The sequence below is a fragment of the Hemiscyllium ocellatum genome, chromosome 9, assembly GCF_020745735.1.
Source record: "Hemiscyllium ocellatum isolate sHemOce1 chromosome 9, sHemOce1.pat.X.cur, whole genome shotgun sequence".
NCBI classification, from domain to species: domain Eukaryota; kingdom Metazoa; phylum Chordata; class Chondrichthyes; order Orectolobiformes; family Hemiscylliidae; genus Hemiscyllium; species Hemiscyllium ocellatum.
The window spans coordinates 21,452,920-21,471,885 of NC_083409.1; the positions used below are offsets into that span (position 1 = coordinate 21,452,920).

General features: G+C 44.0%; 1 protein-coding gene across 2 annotated transcripts in view; it reads left to right on the plus strand.

Moving 5' to 3' along the window:
- cop1 (COP1 E3 ubiquitin ligase) overlaps positions 1 to 18,966 on the plus strand; it is a 121,525-nt gene that overhangs the window by 71,969 nt on the left and 30,590 nt on the right. For both annotated transcript variants that reach the window (XM_060829641.1, XM_060829642.1), the window contains exons 9-12: positions 4,267 to 4,321; positions 6,726 to 6,840; positions 12,059 to 12,194; positions 15,416 to 15,559. In XM_060829641.1, coding sequence (XP_060685624.1) covers positions 4,267 to 4,321; positions 6,726 to 6,840; positions 12,059 to 12,194; positions 15,416 to 15,559 — 450 coding nt within the window. The remainder of the gene's footprint in view (positions 1 to 4,266; positions 4,322 to 6,725; positions 6,841 to 12,058; positions 12,195 to 15,415; positions 15,560 to 18,966) is intronic.

Consider the following 18,966-nt stretch of genomic DNA (forward strand, 5'->3'; position numbering starts at 1 on the left):
AGGACAAACCCAGCAAAGGTGCTAGCACAGTGTATGCAGTCAGGAGGGAGTTGCTCTGAGAGTCCTTGACATCAGCTCTGGACCCCATGAAGTCTCCTGGCTTCAGGTTAAACATGGGCAAGGAAACCTCTTCCTGGTTACCACGTACTGTCCTCCTTCAGCTGATGAATCAGTGATCTTCCATGTTGAACGACACTTGGAGGAAGCACTGAGGGTGTCAAGGACGCAAAATGTACTCTGGGTGGGGGATTTCAATGTCGATCTGATCGAGCTGGCCGGGTCCTAAAGGATCTAACTGTGAAGGAACCAACAAGAGGAATACCTTGTCCTTACTAACCTGCCAGCTGCAGAAACATTTGATAAGGTTGAGGCATTCGCAGCAACCTTCAGTCGTAAGTGCTGACTGGATAATCCATCTTGGGCTCCTCCAGTGGTCTCCAGCGTCACAGATACCAGTCTCCACCCAATTCAATTCACTCCACGTGATATCAAGGAACAGCTGGAGGCACTGGATACTGCAAAGGCAATGGGCCCTGATAACATTTCCGGCAATTATACTGAAGACGTGTGCTCCAGAACTTGCGGTTCCCTTAGTCAACCTCTTCCAGTAGTTACAACACTGGCATTGCAGAAAAGTGCCCAGGTATGTTCTGTACTCAAAAACCAAGACAAATCTAACCCAGCAAATTACCACACAATAAGTCTAATCTCCATAATCGGTAAGGTCATGGAAGGGGTCATCAAGTATCAACCACTCAGCTTATTGACATTCAGTTTGGGTTTCGCCTGTGTCACTCAGCTCCTGATCTCATAACAGCCTTGGTTCAAACATGAACAAAAGAGCTGAATTTCAGAGGGGAGGCGAGAGTGACAGCCCTTAACATCAAGGCTGCATTTGTCCGATTATAGCATCAAGGAGCCCTGGCGAAAGTGGAATCAATGGGTGTCAGGGGCAAACAGTCTGCTGGTTAGAATAACACCTAACCCAAGGGAAGATGGTTATGGAGGGTCAGTCACCTCAGCTCCAGGACATTTCTGCAGGAGTCCCTCAGGGTAGTGCCTGAGGCCCAACAATCCAGCTGTTTCATCAATGACATTCCCTCTGTCATGGGGATGTTCAATGATGACTGCAGAGTGTTCAGTACCATTCGCTACTCCTCATACTGAAACAGTCTGTGCTCAAATGTACCAAGATCTGGACAGTATCCAGTCTTGGGCCAACAAGTGGCAAGTAATATTCATGCCACACAAATGCCAGACAATGACCATCACCAATAAGAGACACTAACCACTGCCTCTTGCCATTCAACAGTATTACCATCACTGAATCCCTCGGTGTCAACAACCTTGGGGTTACCATTGACCAGAAATTCAACTGGACTCACCACATAAACACAGTGTACGAGAGCAGGTCAGAGACTAGAGTCACTGCAGCGATTAACTCACCACCTGATAGACTGTGGGGTATCAGCCATCCACAAGGCATAAAGCAAGAGTGTGATGGAATACTCCTCATTTGCCTGGGTGGATGCAGCTCCAACAATACTCAAGAAGCTTGGTACCATCCTGGACAAAGCACCACATCTACAAATATTCAATCCCTCCACCACCGGCGCTTAGTAACAGCAGTGTGTATTATCTACAAGATGCACTGCAGAAGTTCACCAAGGATCCTTAGACCGCCCCTTCCAAATGCACGACTTGGGAACACCACCACCTGCAAGTTCCCCTCCAAGCCACTCAACACTCTGACTTGGAAATGTACAGCCATTCCTTCTCAGTCATTGGGTCAAAATCCTGGAATTTCCTCCCTAATGGCATTGTGAGTGAACCCACAGCAAGTGGGCTGCAGCGATTCAAGAAAGCAGTTTGCCACCACCACCTTAAGGGCAACTAAGGATGGGCTATCAATGCTGGCCAGCCAGCGACACCCAAATCCCACAAATGAATACAAAAAAGGTTGAGGTGTGAAAATCTACGGGTACGTCCTTTTAAAAAATAATGGATATGATTAGTGGTTAAGCCACCCGATTTGGATGGTGAACTTTAAAATGTTGCTAAATGAAGTGGCAAGGGCTTGCGATTATCTTCCAACCTTTCCAATAAACAGAAGGATTGGATAGTGGCACATGTGGCTGCCTTGTTCAAGAAAGGTTGTGAGGCCGTTCCTCATTACGACAGACTAGTCACTTTAATATTGATGGTGGGCAAATTTTCAGAAAATCAGAACAATCGAGGGAAGAAAATTCCAACCAGCGCTTTGAGAGTTTTGAATCAATTGAGGAGAGCCAGCATGGACTTGCACAGGGCAGATTGTTTGACTAACCTAATTGAATTTTCTTTGTGTAGTATTTTGTCAAAAGACTGGTTCACAAATTGGAGGTAGTGAAATATTGTTAGATTGGATTTTAAAAATTGCCTTTGGACGGTAGGTGTAGTCTTATGTTGCTTTCAGTAAGGCCTTTGATAAGGTTTCACACGCTAGGCTGCTGTGCAAGGTTAGATTGATTGGCATCAAAGGGGAACTGGAAATTAAATACCCAATTGGCCTGATGGTAGGAAGCCGCGGGTAATAGTGCAAGGATGCTTATTGAACTGGAAGCCTGTGACTACTGGAGTGCCTTGGGTTGGTGTTGGGGTACTATTTGTTACCTATATCAATGATTTGGATGAGAATGTCCAAGGCATGATTGGTAAGTTTGCCAATGAAACTAAATTAGCGTGTGTCGTGGACTGTGAAGAAGGTTAATAGAAGTTGTACCGTGATCTTGATCAGCTGGGGAAGTGGGCAGTTTGGACAGCATCCGAGGAGTTTGCTGTGCTTTTCCAGCCTCCCACGTGTTGACTCAGACTTCCAGAATATCTAGTCCTTACTGTCTCCATACTGTGTGCATAAATGTTATCACCTAGTCCTGAATGTCAGTGCATCAGGTCTCTCTCAGAGCTGCAATGTCATATTTCCACGTGTGTTGGTATCTTAGCAATCTTTCCTAAAGCACTCTGTGCAGTCACATGCATGCACATTAACCCTTTCTTAAACTTTGTGAATCTACGTAATTTACTTTTTCTTGCTTGTGCTGCCTGTCTCCCCAGCATTGTGCAACTTAGTATTCCTATCTGATATAACCACCTACTTCTCTCTCGCTGCTAAATTAGCTTAAATCCTCTCAATTGCATAAGTGGACCGTGTTACAAAATCAGTCCCTTTGTGGTTTAGGTACAGCCAAGACAACTATATACTCTGTTTCATTTCTCTTATTTCAACCGTCTTTGACCATTAATATCCCACTCAGTGCTAGTCTAATTCTATTCTCTTTGCATCTCCCCTTTAATGACTAATCCGAATCTCACTTTAACTTTATAGAACATGTCCTGGATCTATGGGCTCTGTTTGGGTTGTGACATTTGTGTTTTTAACTAAGAACTACCCTGCCTGCCCTTTTGACCCAGGTTGACAGGAAGCACAGACCAGGTTTCTGTACTTGACAAGAATTAGTACTCATTATAAACAAATAGGTTCGAGTTACAGGTAACAGCTTTGCCTGTCCCTCCGTCACCTCTTGCCTATCTGAGTTAAGGGAAAGATTGGGGAAGCAGTTTGGTGGTTTTTTTGTTCACAGGATTTGCTGAGGTGATTGTTGTCCTGATCAGATTCTCAAACTTCCTTCTAGCAATCCTTTCACTTTGCAAGAGGAACGGGCTTACTGATTCACACTTTATAAATAGTTTTTGACTTAATTACTTTCTTCAAGCTTAATGGGTTTTTTACTCCAGAAAATAATGACCATTTCTCAGTGTTTGAATATCTCATGACTTCTTCATGAGGTGTTCACAGCCTCATGCTTTGAGTTATGTGAGAACCAATTTCCCATTGCTGGCAGTCAAAAGGCCTTCACGTTAATAACTGGGGCCACTGGTCAACCACTTATTTTCAGCTGAATCTCCATGTGTTCACAGCCCTTGGCTGCATCTCATCTGTGAACTTTCTACTACTGGTTTGCACTGGTACCTCGGTAAACTGTAATTAACATCAATGTTAGGTTCCTTGCATTGAACAACTGGAGTAAATCTTCCTGCAATCCTTAGTTTTTATTTTTTTCTCTATTTCAGCTCACAATCAAAAATCCATTAAAACCAAAAGACACTGCCTTTATAACTCGGCATTGCAGTGTTCTGTCTTTAAATAGAACTATGTTCTATGATAAATGAATACAATGCAACTGTTTCAGCTGCTGACCATAATTGTTTATATTCTGTCTTGTTCAGCATTATAGATTCTACAGAATATTCTCAGCCTCCCGGCTTTAGTGGAAGTTCGCAGGTGAGCTGGGAATGGGGGTTTTCTATATTTGTATATTCTGAATGAACAGTAATAATGTTTTGATGAAGTTACAGTCCAGGAGTTAACTCAACAGGGAGTGCTGCTACAAGTTGCTTGGAGGAATGTTACTGAATGATCAGAATGTTTGGATTATTGAACTGTTGCAGTACCATGAGTGGTCTACAGGTTGGATGCTATGTTCAGTTTATGTTACTATAGAGAAATTCTCATGGGAATGTTTACTTCTACCCGAAAACTGATTGGTAGACCTTGGTTAATGATCACACTCAAAAGAATCACTTCTGATAGTGTCCCACTTGCTCAACTCCTGCACTGGATTGTCATTTGAGATTATGGTCCCACCCCGCTGGAGTCTGCCATGACTAATGAGTGGTCACTCCATTTAGGTTCTCTCCAAATTCCATTTTTGTTTTTAAACCCTTTGGCTTCAATCCATCCCCACCTTGGGACCTTTTCACAGCCCAATTATCCATACCACATTAGTTCATTGTGCTGATCTCCCAGCAGAACTTGTCTCATTTTTTAAGTCACAGTTCCCTCTTGGCATTGGAACATAGTCTTCTCCCTGTTATACTTGTTAGATTTTGCAGAGTACTTTCAGAAATCACATTGCTAAGTGCTTCTGATCACAGCTGTCTCTACAAATGGAGAGTGCATTCTCCCCATTCTACTCTGTGATAGCTTCCTGCCATCTTGATTGAGCAGCATTGCTGACTGTCCCACCCTCTGACTATTCCCTCCCCCCGTGTCTGTCGCTCTGTCTGTCGCTCTGTGACTGTGTAGGTCTGCATAAAAGAAGACTAGCTGTATCTGCCTTTGTTTTTGGGTGTATATCTGACACTTGGATTGTACTAGGGTTTGCTTTGCACCTCTGGTCTCCATGGAAACCAGATCATCGGCTAATGATTAAACCAAACAAGTTGAAGGTCACATACTCCATTCATCCTTCACTTTCGGAAGGATGTGTAAAGGTATTAGAGAGGCTGTAGAAAGCATATGAGATGACTGTGTCAACAATGAACTTCAGTGGACAGTGTGAACAAGATTTGATTGTGTTATTCAAAATGATAACAGATGAAAATAAGCCATCCCCTTTGATGGAAAGGTCAAGGACGCAGAAGACTAGTGTCCACTGTGGCAGTTTGTAGCCCCATCACCTTCACGTTACAAGCTTCAGGTTTTAAGTCAGCTGCAAGGCATGAGCACAAAGGTTCAGGCTGGCATTCTATCACAGTACTAAGGGAGCACTGCATTGCTGCAGGTGCTATATTTCTAGATGAGATATTTTAAGTAAGACCTCTTCAGAGCACTCGGGTGGAAAGATGTCACCCAAGAGATCCAACAGGAAATTCAGAAGAAAAGTTTTTATCTGGAGAATAGTGAGTGTGGAACCTGTTTCCACAAGGAATGGTGGTGAAGAAAATTGATGTGTTTAAAGGGGAAATCTAACAAGCACGTAAGGGAGAAGGAAGCAGAGGGTTACGCTGGATTTAGATGAAAGAACAAAAGAATAATGCATAAACACTGGCACAGTGGGTCGGAGGAATTTTTCTGGCTGTTCTTATTATATAGAATATACAATCAAGAATGGGCAGCAAGATGGTTCAGTGGTTAGCACTGATGCCTTATATGCCAAGGACCCGGGTTCAATTCCAGCCTTGGGTGACTGTCCGCGTGGAGTTTGCACATTCTCCCCGTGCCTGCTTGGATTTCCTCCGGGTGCTCCGGTTTCCTCCCACAATCCAAAGATGTGCAGGTTAGGTGAATTGGCCATGCTAAATTGCCCAGAGTTCAGGGATCTACAGGTTTGGGGCACTAGTCAGGGGAAATGTAACTTCATGGGATAGGGGAATGGACCTGGCTGGGATACTCTTCAGAGGGTCAATGTGGACTTGTTGGGCCAAATGGCCTGTCTCCACACTGTAGGGATTAAGTTCTATTTTGTTCATTTCTAGTCTTTTTTTTTCTATGCAACGAAGTTGGAGAAGCTGAATTGTTCTTGCAGATGGCTATTATGGGTTTGAGGGATGAATGGCCTCTTGTGCTAGAACCATCCTTAGATTCTGTGTGTGCCTACCCCTTTCATAATGCTTCTTAAAACCTATCTCTTGCACCAAGTGTCAGGTCACCTTGACTTCACCTGTGAATTGTGACATGTTGTTCGATGGTGGCTGCTGTAAAGCACTTTGGGACAGTTCCACTGTTTAAGGAGCTTCTTATTGCAAACTGTTTGGATTTCCCCTCTGTCATATCGTGAAAGTGTTTGGGAAGGTTAGTTGAATGCAGGTTAAACAATGGAGTGGCTGGATCAGCAGAATAACATGTTAACCTGTATGTTGTAATTCCAGTGTCTACTTTTTGAATCAACCTATTATATTTGCAGGGAAAAAGGCAAACCTGGTACAACAACACATTGGCCTCTCGGCGCAAGCGATTAACTGCTCACTTTGAAGATCTTGAGCAGTGCTATTTCTCAACCAGGTTATCTCGCTTGTCAGGTGAAAGCAAACTTCCTTTATGCCTTTGATATACAATTAACTCTTCCCTAGCATTGGATTTCTATTGGAATGCTGAATGCTGTTTTGTGCCAGGCTGTGACTACCTCCAACAAGAAAAAATTAATGATTTCTCTTGACTGATAATGGCATTACCATTACTGAATCGCACCTCCCCCATCAGCATTTTGTGGACAGACCAGAAACTGAATCTAATCAACGAGAGAAGTTTATAAACTTATGAACAGTATAGATGGATTTAATGGTGGTTGTCTTTTCCTGAGGGTGGGGGATTTCAAAACCAGGGGGCACACTTTTAAGGTGCGAGGAGAAAGTTTTAAAAAAGTTGGGGGTGGGGGGCCTGCAATTTTGTTTTTACACAGAGGGTGGTTTGCATGTGGAATGAACTTTGAGGAAGTGGTGGATATGGGTACAATTATAGCATTTAAAAGAAATTTGGATAACTACATGAAAATGAAAGGTTTGGAGGAATATGGACCAGGAGCAGGCGGATGGGACTAGTCTAGTTTGAGATTATATTTGGCATGGACTGGTTGGAAAGAGGGTCTGTTTTCGTGACTCTCTGACTCTGAGTCCATATAAATACTATGGCTACAGGTTCGAGTTTGGTAACTCTGCATTGAGTATTGTCCTCTAATTCCTCTGAAGCTGTCCCCCATCTTCAGCGCACAAGTCAGGAGTCCCTAGAATATATTCCATTTGTCTGAATCAGTGCAGCTCCAAAGACAGTATGAATGCCTAACACCATCCAAGATTTTCAACATTCACTGCCTCCGCTACCACTGCTCAGTAGCAGCAGTGTGAATCATCTACAAGATGCGTTATTGTATATCACCAAGGCTTTGACAGTACCGTTCAAAGCCTCAATCTGTTTATCTCCGAGAAGGACAAGGGCAGAAGATACATGGAAGCTCGCAAGTTGCATCCTATTCTGTCTTGGAAATATATCACCATAGAACATAGAACAGTACAGCACAGATCAGGCCCTTCAGCCCGCGATGTTGTGCCGACCACTGCTCCTCATGTATGCACTCTCAAGTTTCTGTGACCATGTGCATGTCCAGGAGTCTCTTAAATGTCCCAATGACCCTGTCTCCACAACTGCTGCTGGCAACGCATTCCATGCTCTCTCAACTCTGTGTAAAGAACCTGCCTCTGACATCCCTCTATACTTTCCTCCTTAAAATTATGACCCCTCGTGTTGGTCATTTCTGCCCAGGAAATAGTCTCTGGCTATCGACTCTATCTATGCCTCTCATTATTTTGTATACCTCAATTAGGTCCCCTCTTCTCCTCCTTTTCTCCAATGAAAAAAGTCCGAGTTCAGTCAACTTCTCCTCATAAGATAAGCTCTTCAGTCCAGGCAGCATCCTGGTAAACCTCCTCTGAACCCTCTCCAAAGCATCCGCATCTTTCTTACTGGACGCAGTATTCCAAGTGCGGTCTAACCAAAGTTTCTCGAGCTGCAACAAGATCTCACGACTCTTAAACTCAATACCCCTGTTAATGAAAGCCAAAACACCATATGCTTTCTTAACAGCCCTGTCCACTTGGGTGGCCATTTTAAGGGATCTATGTATCTGCACCCCAAGATCCCTCTGTTCCTCCACACTGCCAAGAATCCTATCCTTAATCCTGTACTCAGCTTTCAAATTTGACCTTCCAAAATGCATCACCTCGCATTTATCCAGGTTGAACTCCATCTGGCACCTCTCAGCCCATCTCTGCATCCTGTCAATGTCCCGCTGCAACCTACAACAGCCCTCTATACTGTCAACGACGCCTCCAACCTTTGTGTCATCTGCAAACTTGCCAACTCATCCTTCAATCCCCTCATCAAGTCATTAATAAAAATTACAAACAATAGAGGTCCAAGGACAGAGCCCTGTGGAACACCACTCACCACAGACTTCCAGGCAGAATATTTTCCTTCTACTACCACTCACTGTCTTCTGTTGGCCAGCCAATTCTGTATCCAGACAGCTATGTTCCCCTGAATCCCATTCCTCCTGACCTTCTGAATGAGCCTACCATGGGGAACCTTATCAAATGCCTTGCTGAAATCCATATACACCACATCCACAGCTCGACCCTCATCAGCTTTTCTAGTCACATCCTTAAAGAACTCGATAAGGTTTGTGAGGTATGACCTGCCCCTCACAAAGTCGTGTTGACTGCATTTAATCAAACCATGCTCTTTCAGATGGTCATAAATCCTCTCCCTCAGAATCCTTTCTAACACCTTGCAATGACAGATGTGAGACTTACTGGTCTGTAATTGCCAGGGATTTCCCTATTTCCTCTCTTGAAGAGGAATCTTCAATCAGATTTTAGAGGAATCCTCAGATATGACTCCAGTGGAGAGCGAGGATGAAAAGATCTTCGCAAGTGGCGAAGCAATTACATTTCTCGTTTCCCAAAGCAGCCGAGGACAAATCTGGTCCAGGCCAGGTGACTTGTCAATCTTAATGTTTGACAAAATTTTCAGCACATCAGCTTCCTCTGTCTCTATCCATTCCAGCATACACACCTGCTCTTCAAAGGTTTCATTCACTACAAAGTTTGTTTCTTTCGTAAAGACAGAAGCAAAAAAACTCATTTAGGGCTTCCCCTACCTCCTCAGACTCCACACACAAATTCCCTATGCCATCCCTGATCTTTGACCATTCTCTTATTCCTCACATAAGTGTAAAATGCCTTTGTGTTCTCCCTAATCCGTTCTGCCAAGCCTTTCTCATGCCCCCTCCTGGCTCTCCTCAGGCCATTTTTAAGCTCCTTCCTCACCTGCCTGTAATCCTGTGTAGCTGAGCTTGACCCTAGCTTCCTCCACCTTATGTAAGCTACCTTTTTCCTTTTGACGAGAAGCTCCACCGCTCTCGTCATCCAAGGTTCCATCATCTTACCACTTCTTGCCTGTCTCAGAGGGACATATTTATTCATCACTTGCAACAACTGTTCCTTAAACAGTCTCCACATGTCTATACTGCCTTTACCGTGGAACAATTGCTCCCAATCCATGCTTCCTAACTCATGTCTAATCGCATCATAGTTTCCTCTTCCCCAGTTAAATATCCTCCCATTTTGCCTAATCCTCTCCTTCTCCATAGCTATGTAGAATGTGAGGCAGTTGTGGTCACTATCACCAAAATGCTCTCCCACCACAAGATCTGATACCTGCCCCGGCTCGTTTCCAAGCACCAAGTCTAGAATGGCCTCCCCCCTCGTCGGCCTGTCAACGTATTGAGTTAGGAAACCCCCCTGAACACATCTTACAAAAACAGCTCCATTCAAATCTTCTGCTCGAAGGAGGCTCCAAGCAACATTGGGAAAATTAAGTTCACCCATTACAACAACCTTACTACGTCCACACTTTTCCAAAATCTGCCGACCTATGCTTTCTTCCATCTCCCTGCTGCTGTTGGGGGGCCTGTAGTAAACCCCTAACGAGGTAACTACTCCCTTGCTGTTCCTAATTTCCACCCTCACTGACTCGGTAGGCAGATCTTCCTCGACAATGGAAGCTTCTATAGCTGTAATACCCTCTCTGATGAGTAGTGCTACACCCCCCCTCTCTCTCTCTCTCCCCCCCCCCCCCCATTCTTTTTAAATGCTCTAAACCCTGGAACATCCAGCAACCATTCCTGCCCCTGAGAAACCCATGTCTCTGTTATGGCCACAACAACATAGCACCAGGTACTGATCCATGCTCTAAGTTCATCACTTTTATTCCTGATACTCCTTGCGTTAAAGCAAGCATACTCTAACTGATCCCTTGGTCCCTTGCCAGGAAAATCCTTTCCCACTAGCTGGTCTACCTCATGCTATTGCCTCATCTGCATCAACTCTCACCTCTGGTATACAGCTCAGGTTCCCACCCCCCGCACACTAACTTAAACCCTCGTGAACTACACGAGCAAACCTTCCACCCAGGACATTGGTCCCCTTCCAGTTCAGATGCAACCCGTCCTTCTTGTACAAGTCCCACCTTGCCCAGAAGGCATCCCAATTATCTACATATCTGAAGCCCTCCCTCCTACACCGGCTGCGCAGCCACGTGTTAAGCTGCGCCCGCTCCCTGTTCCTTGCCTCGCTATCTCATGGCACTGGTAGTAAACTAGAGAACGCTACTCTGTTCGTCCTGCTTTGCAGCTTCCATCCTAACTCCCTGAAATCATTTTTTATACCTTTGATCCTTTTCCTGGCTATATCATTAGTGCCAATATGTAACAAGATTTCTGGCTGTTCGCCCTCCCCTTTTAGAACCTTATACACCCGATCGGAGACGTCCCGGACCCTGGCACCAGGGTCCTGTCGATTCCCCTAACTATCGAGTCCCCTACCACGAGTACTTTTCTATTCTGCCCCCTTCCCTTCTTTGCCACAGTGTCAGGCTCCGTGCCAGAGAACTGACTGCTATGGCTTTCCTCTGGTAGGTCATTCCCCCCCAGCAGTACCCAAAACGGTATACTTATTGCTGAGGGGAATGTCCACAGGGGATCTCTGTACTGTCTGTCTGTCCCCTTTCCTCCCCCTAACTGGAACCCATTTATCCTTGTCCTGAGCTTCAAGGAGTGACCAACTCCCGGTAACTCCTCTCAATTACCCCCTCAGCCTCACGAATGATCCATAGTTCATCCAGCTCCAGCTCCAATTCTCTAACACGGTTTTCAAGGAGCTGGAGTTGGGTGCACCATACATTCACCGTAACGGGGTTTATATCCTGAAACTGTGTATGTCCTTACACAATATGGACTGCAGCATTCAAACAGCCGGCTCATCATCACCTTCTCAGGGACAGCTAGGACTGGACAGTAAACACTGGTCCAGCCAGTGATGTTCACATCCCAAGGAATAAGAAGTAAACTTTGCTTAGCACTGTAGGATGCTGATTGTAGAAGTGACTTTTGACTTGTTACAAGTGAATTTATTGGACAATGTCAATGGTTATGTTGGTAAAGGAGAATTCTGATCTACCATTATCCCATTGTAGTCATTGGTATTTCTTCTGTTACATAATGGAGTTATCTAGATGTTTCTGGAGCTGCTATTTCAGTTCTGTGCTTTGATTAGCTGCTTAGGTGCAGCAGGAGGATTTCAACTGGGATCAGGCTACTAATGTACCCTGGGGTAACTCAATTCAATTGCATCTCACAACAGTCAATGCAGGATTTGAACTAACTCATTCCATTACCCACTGCAGATGAAACAAGATCAGTAAATCAACTGGAGGAATTTCAGGAGTGCCTTTCCAAGTTTACACGGTACAGCTCTGTGAGGCCTCTGGCCACGCTCTCATATGCCAATGATTTATACAACGGCTCGAGTATTGTTTCCAGGTGAGATGGTGTAGTTGGGTCCTGTTGTTTCCGGCTGGGATTCCGAGTCCCTCTGGGGGGGGAGGAATAATGTATTGTGCTGAAAAATGTGTTGCTGGAAAAGCGCAGCAGGTCAGGCAGCATCCAAGGAGCAGGAGAATCGATGTTTTGGGCATAAGCCCTTCTTCAGGAATCTTCAGGAATAATGTATTGTGTCTGGGATATGTTGACTCCTGGGAATCCTCATGGTATCTGAAGTTAGTGATCGCAGTGCCTGCACATGGCAGGATGTAGTCATTGCCCATTCTGCTTGGTTACAGATCCGAAAGTTCATGATTGACCACATCATCCTCTTCAACCCCTCTCCACTATTGTCAAGCTTTCTTTAAATAAAATTAGAAATTGCGCAATACTAGGTTATAGTCCCAACAGGTTTATTTGGAAGTACAAGCTTTTGGAGTGCTGCTCCTTCTTCAGGTAGCTTTTTAATAGAGGAGTAGGGGAAATCAGCTTTCACCTGCTTTCATTCCTATCCATCTCATTGTGGTCAGAGAATTACCTGTAATGGCTTCTATTCCTGCTCTTGTATCATTCTATCTGGGGTCCTTCAAAGGCATCATCCCAAATCAGTGTTATAATCCTGCCTAATGTTATTAGCCTGAAATCTGACTTGATAGATCGTACACAGTGATCTTTCACTGAGATACAGGCACGCAATTTTGCAAATTCAGGTTTTAGAACAAAATGAAGATTATATGCAAAAGAAATGCAGATACAATAGCCAAAGTATTTACATACGATATATTACATCCTTCAAAACACAGTAAAAATGCAACTTTATCAATCCCAACAGCATCCCATTACAGGACTCATGCCAGAGCAAACGCCCTTTTTATCCCACATTGGGTTTGCCTTAGCTGGCTTAAATTCGAAGTTGTGAAAAGTTTAGTAGTCTCTGGCTTTATAATATAACTGAGATATAACTAAGCCCAGGCTTTTTCTGCTTCAATAACACCTCCAGGGTTTTAATCAGACATTTCTGGTCTGGAACTTTGTACCAAGTCATTTTTAACAATTACTCATCCCAATTTCAGCTCAGAACTGCCCAAGGTGAAATTGAAAGAATATACTTTTCCATTATCTAATCAATAAAAAAAAAATCAGTTCCCGACCTTCCAAACAGGAGTCGAAGAGTGTCATGCTGGAAAAGCACAGCCGGTCAGGCAGCATCTGAACAGCAGGAAAATCGACATTTCAGGCATAAACCCTTCATCAATGCCTGAATGTCAATTCTCCTGCTCTTTGGATGCTGTCTGACCAGCTGTGCTTTTCCAGCAGCACACTCTCCAACTGTGATCGTCCAGCATCTGCAGTTCTCACTTTCTCCTTCCAAACAGGAGCCTAATGTACCTTGTTCATTGGTAAAATCCTTCCAGTATAAACTAAAATCATTTTCTTTAGATCGCTTTGCAGGAAACCATGTGATGAATGGGCAGAAGGAGGCAATTCAGCCCCAGCAAGTCTGCTCTGCCATTCAGTGAAATCATGGCTTATGTGATTCTCATCCGCACTTTTCTTCATCCCCATAACACTTGGCTTCCTTCGTGATGATAGAACTTGTCTGCCTTGGCCTTGAATATACTTAACAGGCTTGACAGTGCTGTGTGAGAAATTCCATAGATTGACTGCTCTCAGAGGAGCAGTTTCTCTCATCACCATGTTAAATAGGCAACCCTTTGCTTTGAAATTTTTCATTACATTTTAAAATTAGAGTTAGAATCCCAACAGTATGGAAACAGGCCCTTCGGTCCAACAAGTCCACACCGATCCTCCAAAGAGTAACTCCCTATCCAGACCCATTATCCCAACGTATATTTATTCCTGACTAATGCACCTAACATACACATCCCTGAGCATTGTGGGCACTTTAGCATAGCTCATTCACCTAACCTACACATCTTTGGATTGTGGGAGGAAACCCGCACAGACACAGGGAGAATGTGCAAAGGTTGGAATCGAATTACTATTTTGCAATAAATTACCAAGTCTACAGAAATATCTGAAACCTCTTTGTCACAGCCTATGTACCACTAATTTAAATGCAAAAATCCAAACTCTCAAATAAGTGAAATTAAAGTATGTGTAAATTTCACACCTTCCACCAATGTTACTTTATATGTGTACTCCGGACACTCTGCTGTGTCTTAACTCTCTCAATTTTTCACCCATCTCCAAGTTCTCAAACCATTCCTCTGACATCGAGTACCAGTTGAACACAATATCTTTCCAGTAATTGGAATGACTCTGCATTATTTTTCATTCTTTCCACAAGCACTAATTCCGAGCCACTGCTTCTGTTTCTTTATTTAGTTGCTGTCAAGGCTGAACAACATTGTTTGCAAACTGAATGCCACGTTTAATTGAGATGAGTGTCTGACTACATTTTTATATCATCACTAAGATACCTGTTTTTCATTTACATTGCATCACATTGAGTGATGTGATGCCCTTGACTAAGCTGTCTGTTGCTGCAACCCTTGTTTATCTTTTGGCTTAATCATTCCAGGGCATTCCTGGTCAGCCGATACCAGGCTTACCCTCTTTATATCATTTAACTTCTGTCTGTCATTAAGTCAGACCAGGTCCTGTTCATCCATCACAGTGCATTCCACTACATTTGATTCCTAAATTGCGCATGCATCAAATTTAAATGTTTCATGCTAATTGCGTATATATCTTCCAGTACTGAAGCCCCCCCCCCGCTCTGCCAGTTCTAATCTCTTGTATATTTTCTGGTTGTTTTTGTGTTTGGTGGCTGTGCTTTCAGATGACATGTCTCAAGGTTCTAAAATTTTCCTGCTAAGGAAGTCTTTCTCCCCATGAGATAATAGTGGTAATGTCCCTGAGCTCCTAATCCAGAAGTAAATGCTGTTGGGACCTGGGTTCAAATCCCATGGCAATTAATAAATCTTATATTAAATTTGTCTCAGGTGACCATGGCAACTATCATCATTATCATAGAAGCCCATCTGGCTCCATAGAAAAGGAAATCATCTTTCCTTTGCCATTCTCAGCCCTACATTGAATTCAGCTGCATAACTGTTGCTGTGGAGTACCCCAGACATTGTCCTACCTTAAAGTGCAGTATAGATACATGTTTCAGCGAGCCTGCCTGGTCCCTGCTGCTCATCTCTCATTACTAAGCGCAACTTTGTTCTGACGCAGGTGCTTTTCCCTTGCAGCATTGAATTTGACAGAGATTGTGACTTCTTTGCCATCGCTGGTGTGACGAAGCGGATCAAAGTGTTTGAGTATGGAACCGTGATCCAGGATGCTGTGGACATTCACTACCCAATCAACGAAATGACTTGCAACTCCAAAATCAGGTTGGCACTTTCAATAATAGATAAGTGTGAGCTCTTGCATTTTGGAAAGTCAAATCAAGGTAGGAGTTTCATGGTGAATGGGAAGGCCTTAAGGAGTGTAGTGGAGCAGAGGGACCTTAGAGTTCAGGTGTACGGTTCTCTGAAAGCGGAGTCACAGGTAGACAGGGCAGTGAAGAAGGCTTTTGGCACACTGGCCTTCATCAGTCAGGGCACTGAGTGTAGAAGTTGGGAAGTTATGTTGCAGTTGTATAGGACGTTGATGAGGCCATACTTGGAGTATTTGTTCAGTTTTGGTCACCTTGCTATAGGAAGGATGTTATTAAACCGGAAAGTGTGCAGAGGAAATTTACAAGGATGTTGCCAGGATTCCAGGGTCTGAGTTAAAGGAGAGGTTGGACAAGCTAGGACTTTTTTTTTTAAAAGGGCAGGGGAGACTGAGGGGGGATCTTTAGAAGTGTTTAAGATCATGAGAGGCACAGAGTGAATACACTCCAGGGGAAAGAACAAAAGGGAACCAGGGGGGCAAATGTTTTACACATAAGTGTTGAGCTGCCAGCGGAAGTGATTGAGGCGGCTACATTAACAATATTTAAAAGGCATTTGGGCAAATATGTGGACAGGAAAGGTTCAGAAGGCCATGGGCCACGTGCAGGGAAATGGGGTTAGTGTGGATGGACATTTGGGTCAGCGTAGACCAGTTTGGGCCAAAGAGCCTGTCTCTGTGCTGTAGGACTCTATGACTCTAATTTCAAAGGTGAAATACTTTGGCTGCTACAAGTCTGAAATAAATACTGGAAGTACTCAACAGGTCTGACAGCATCTGTGGAGAGAGAACAATAGTTATCTTTGCAGGTCTATGACCTGTCATGTGAACAAAGTTTGTCATGGCTATAGATTCAAGCTAGCCAGGCAGGGGAAAGGTGAAGCAGAGACAAAGAGAAAATATGTGACATAGGAGAAGACTAACTGAAGTGGTAATGGGATAGTTAATCAAAAGAAATATGAAGAAAAGATGTGAATGGCAGGGTAGCTACAATTTGAATATAAAGGAAAGAAAATGAGGAAAGTGAGAAACAAAAACCAAATAAGCAAAGAATCTCAAAATAAAGTTGGGGTCATAGGTTATGATTCAAGGCATCCTCCACTTCTTCATCACCCCCCCTCCCCCCACTATTCAGCAGATGCTCCACCATTTCCAATACCTGTTATGATGCCATCAAATGAATTGTTCCTTGCTCATTTTGAAGTGCCTCTTCCCCCTTCAATACGCTGTCTAATCCATAATCTGGTCAAACCCTCTCAGGGCAGATGCAGCACAGGATTAAATACAAATAAAAGCGCTCAATCCAAAGACATGCAGCTCAGGTGAATTGGCCATACTAAATTTCCCATAGTGTCAGGGATGTGTAGATTAGGTGCATTAGACATGGGTAAATGTAGGACAATAGGGTACGGGAATGGGTCTAGGTGGGTTACTCTTCAGAGGGTCACTGTGGATTTGTTGGGCCGAAGGGCCTGTTTGCACACAGTAGGGGCTCTGTTCTGTTGTATTCGGTGTGATCGCATCCTGCATCTAGGATAATGACCTGAACTGTAAGCCATTCTCTTAACTGTGGTTTTAACTTGTGTTTTATACAGTTCCACAATAACCTTCAACATTTTCCTTTATTAGCTAAAGCATAGCATCCGAATATCCTGTTAGCCTTCTCGATGTGGCCTGCCGCCTTCAGAGATCTGTCGATATACACTGAGGTCCCACTGTTCCTCTGCAGTTCTCAAGCCATATCATTTATTCACATGCCTCCCACATGACATTTTAATTCTCTGGATTGAATTTCCTTACCAGTTTTTTTTTGCCCAGCTGATCTGTCCTTGCAATTGTCTGGCTCCACACCATCAAATTTTAGTAACTGCAAACTTCTTAATCGTATCCTATTTTGTGGTATTCATTAACACATGAGCAGCAGGGAATGTCGTCTCGAGTTCTGTCACACACCACTGTAAAGAGCCTTCCAATCTCTCAGATTCTACTGAATGTAACCCTGTGTTGTATCAGACTGGTAATGGCTTACATTAGGAGATGTAGATGTCTGGCCTTCCCTGGGGCCTTATCTCTGGCTGTCCCTGCTGCTCCTCCCTCCCCCCCCCCCCCCCAAAATAAAATCCCTCCAGGGTTTAGAATGTTTAAAAAGAACAGGGAGGGTGAAAAAAGAGGATGGGGAGTAGCATTGCTAATCAGACAGTGCATCGCAGCTACAAAAACAAAGGTTGATGAGGAAGGTTTGCCTACTGAGTCAGTATGGGTGGAAGTTAGGAACAGCCACCGCATTGGGAGTTTTCTGCAGACCACCTAATAGCAGTAGAGAGATTGAAGATCTCAATAGGTGGGCAGATTTTGGAAAAATGCAGATGTAGCAGGATTGTTGATATGGGTGATTTCAATTTTCCCAATATCGACTGGAACCTCCTAAGTGCAGATGATTTGGATGGAGCCATTTTTGTCAGGTTTGTTCAGGATGGTTTCCTTATTTAGTATATAGACAGACCAACGAGGGGAGAGGCCGTTTTGGATTTGATGCTCGGCCATGAGCCAGAATAGTGTCAGATCTTGTATTGGGAGAACACTTTCATGACAGTGATCACAGCTGTCTCACATTTACCATAGTCTTGGAGAGGGAAAGGAGCAGTTTCTGAGGGAAGATATTTAATTGTGGAAAAGGAAATTATGACGCTATCAGGCAGGAGTTGGGAAGTCCAGACTGGGAGCAATTGTTCCACAGAAAGGGCACAGCAGACATGTGGAGACTATTTAAGGAGCAGTTGTTGCCCGGTCAGCTGGGCAAAAATACTGAGAGTGATGCACAAATTTGTTCCTCTGAGACAGATAAGAAGGGATAAGATTAAGGAACCTTGGATGATGAGAACAGAGGGCCTTCTCATCAAAAGGAAGAAGTCAGCTTACGTAAGGTGGAGGAAACAAGGATTTAGCACAGCTTTAGCGAATTATAGGCTTGCTAGAAAGGAGCCCCGAAATGGACTGAGGAGAGCCAGGAGGGGGCACGAAAAAGGCTTGGCAACAAGGATTAGGGAGAACCCAAGATATTTTACTCATATGTGAGGAATAAATCAGGGAGAAGGTAGGGCCGATCAGGGATAGCAGAGGGAATCTGCGCAGAAAGGAAAAGCCCTAAATGAGTTTTTTGCTTCAGTTTTCACCAAGGAAAGAGACCTTGTTGTGAATGAAAACCATGAGGAGCCTGGATACAGTCTTGACCAGATCAAGATTGATGAAGTTGATGTGCTGGAAAGTTTGGAAAACATTAAGATTGCTAAGTCCCCAGGGCCAGACCAGATTTACCCTAGGCTGCTCCGGGAAGTGAGAAAGGAGGTTGCTAAGCCGCTGGCGA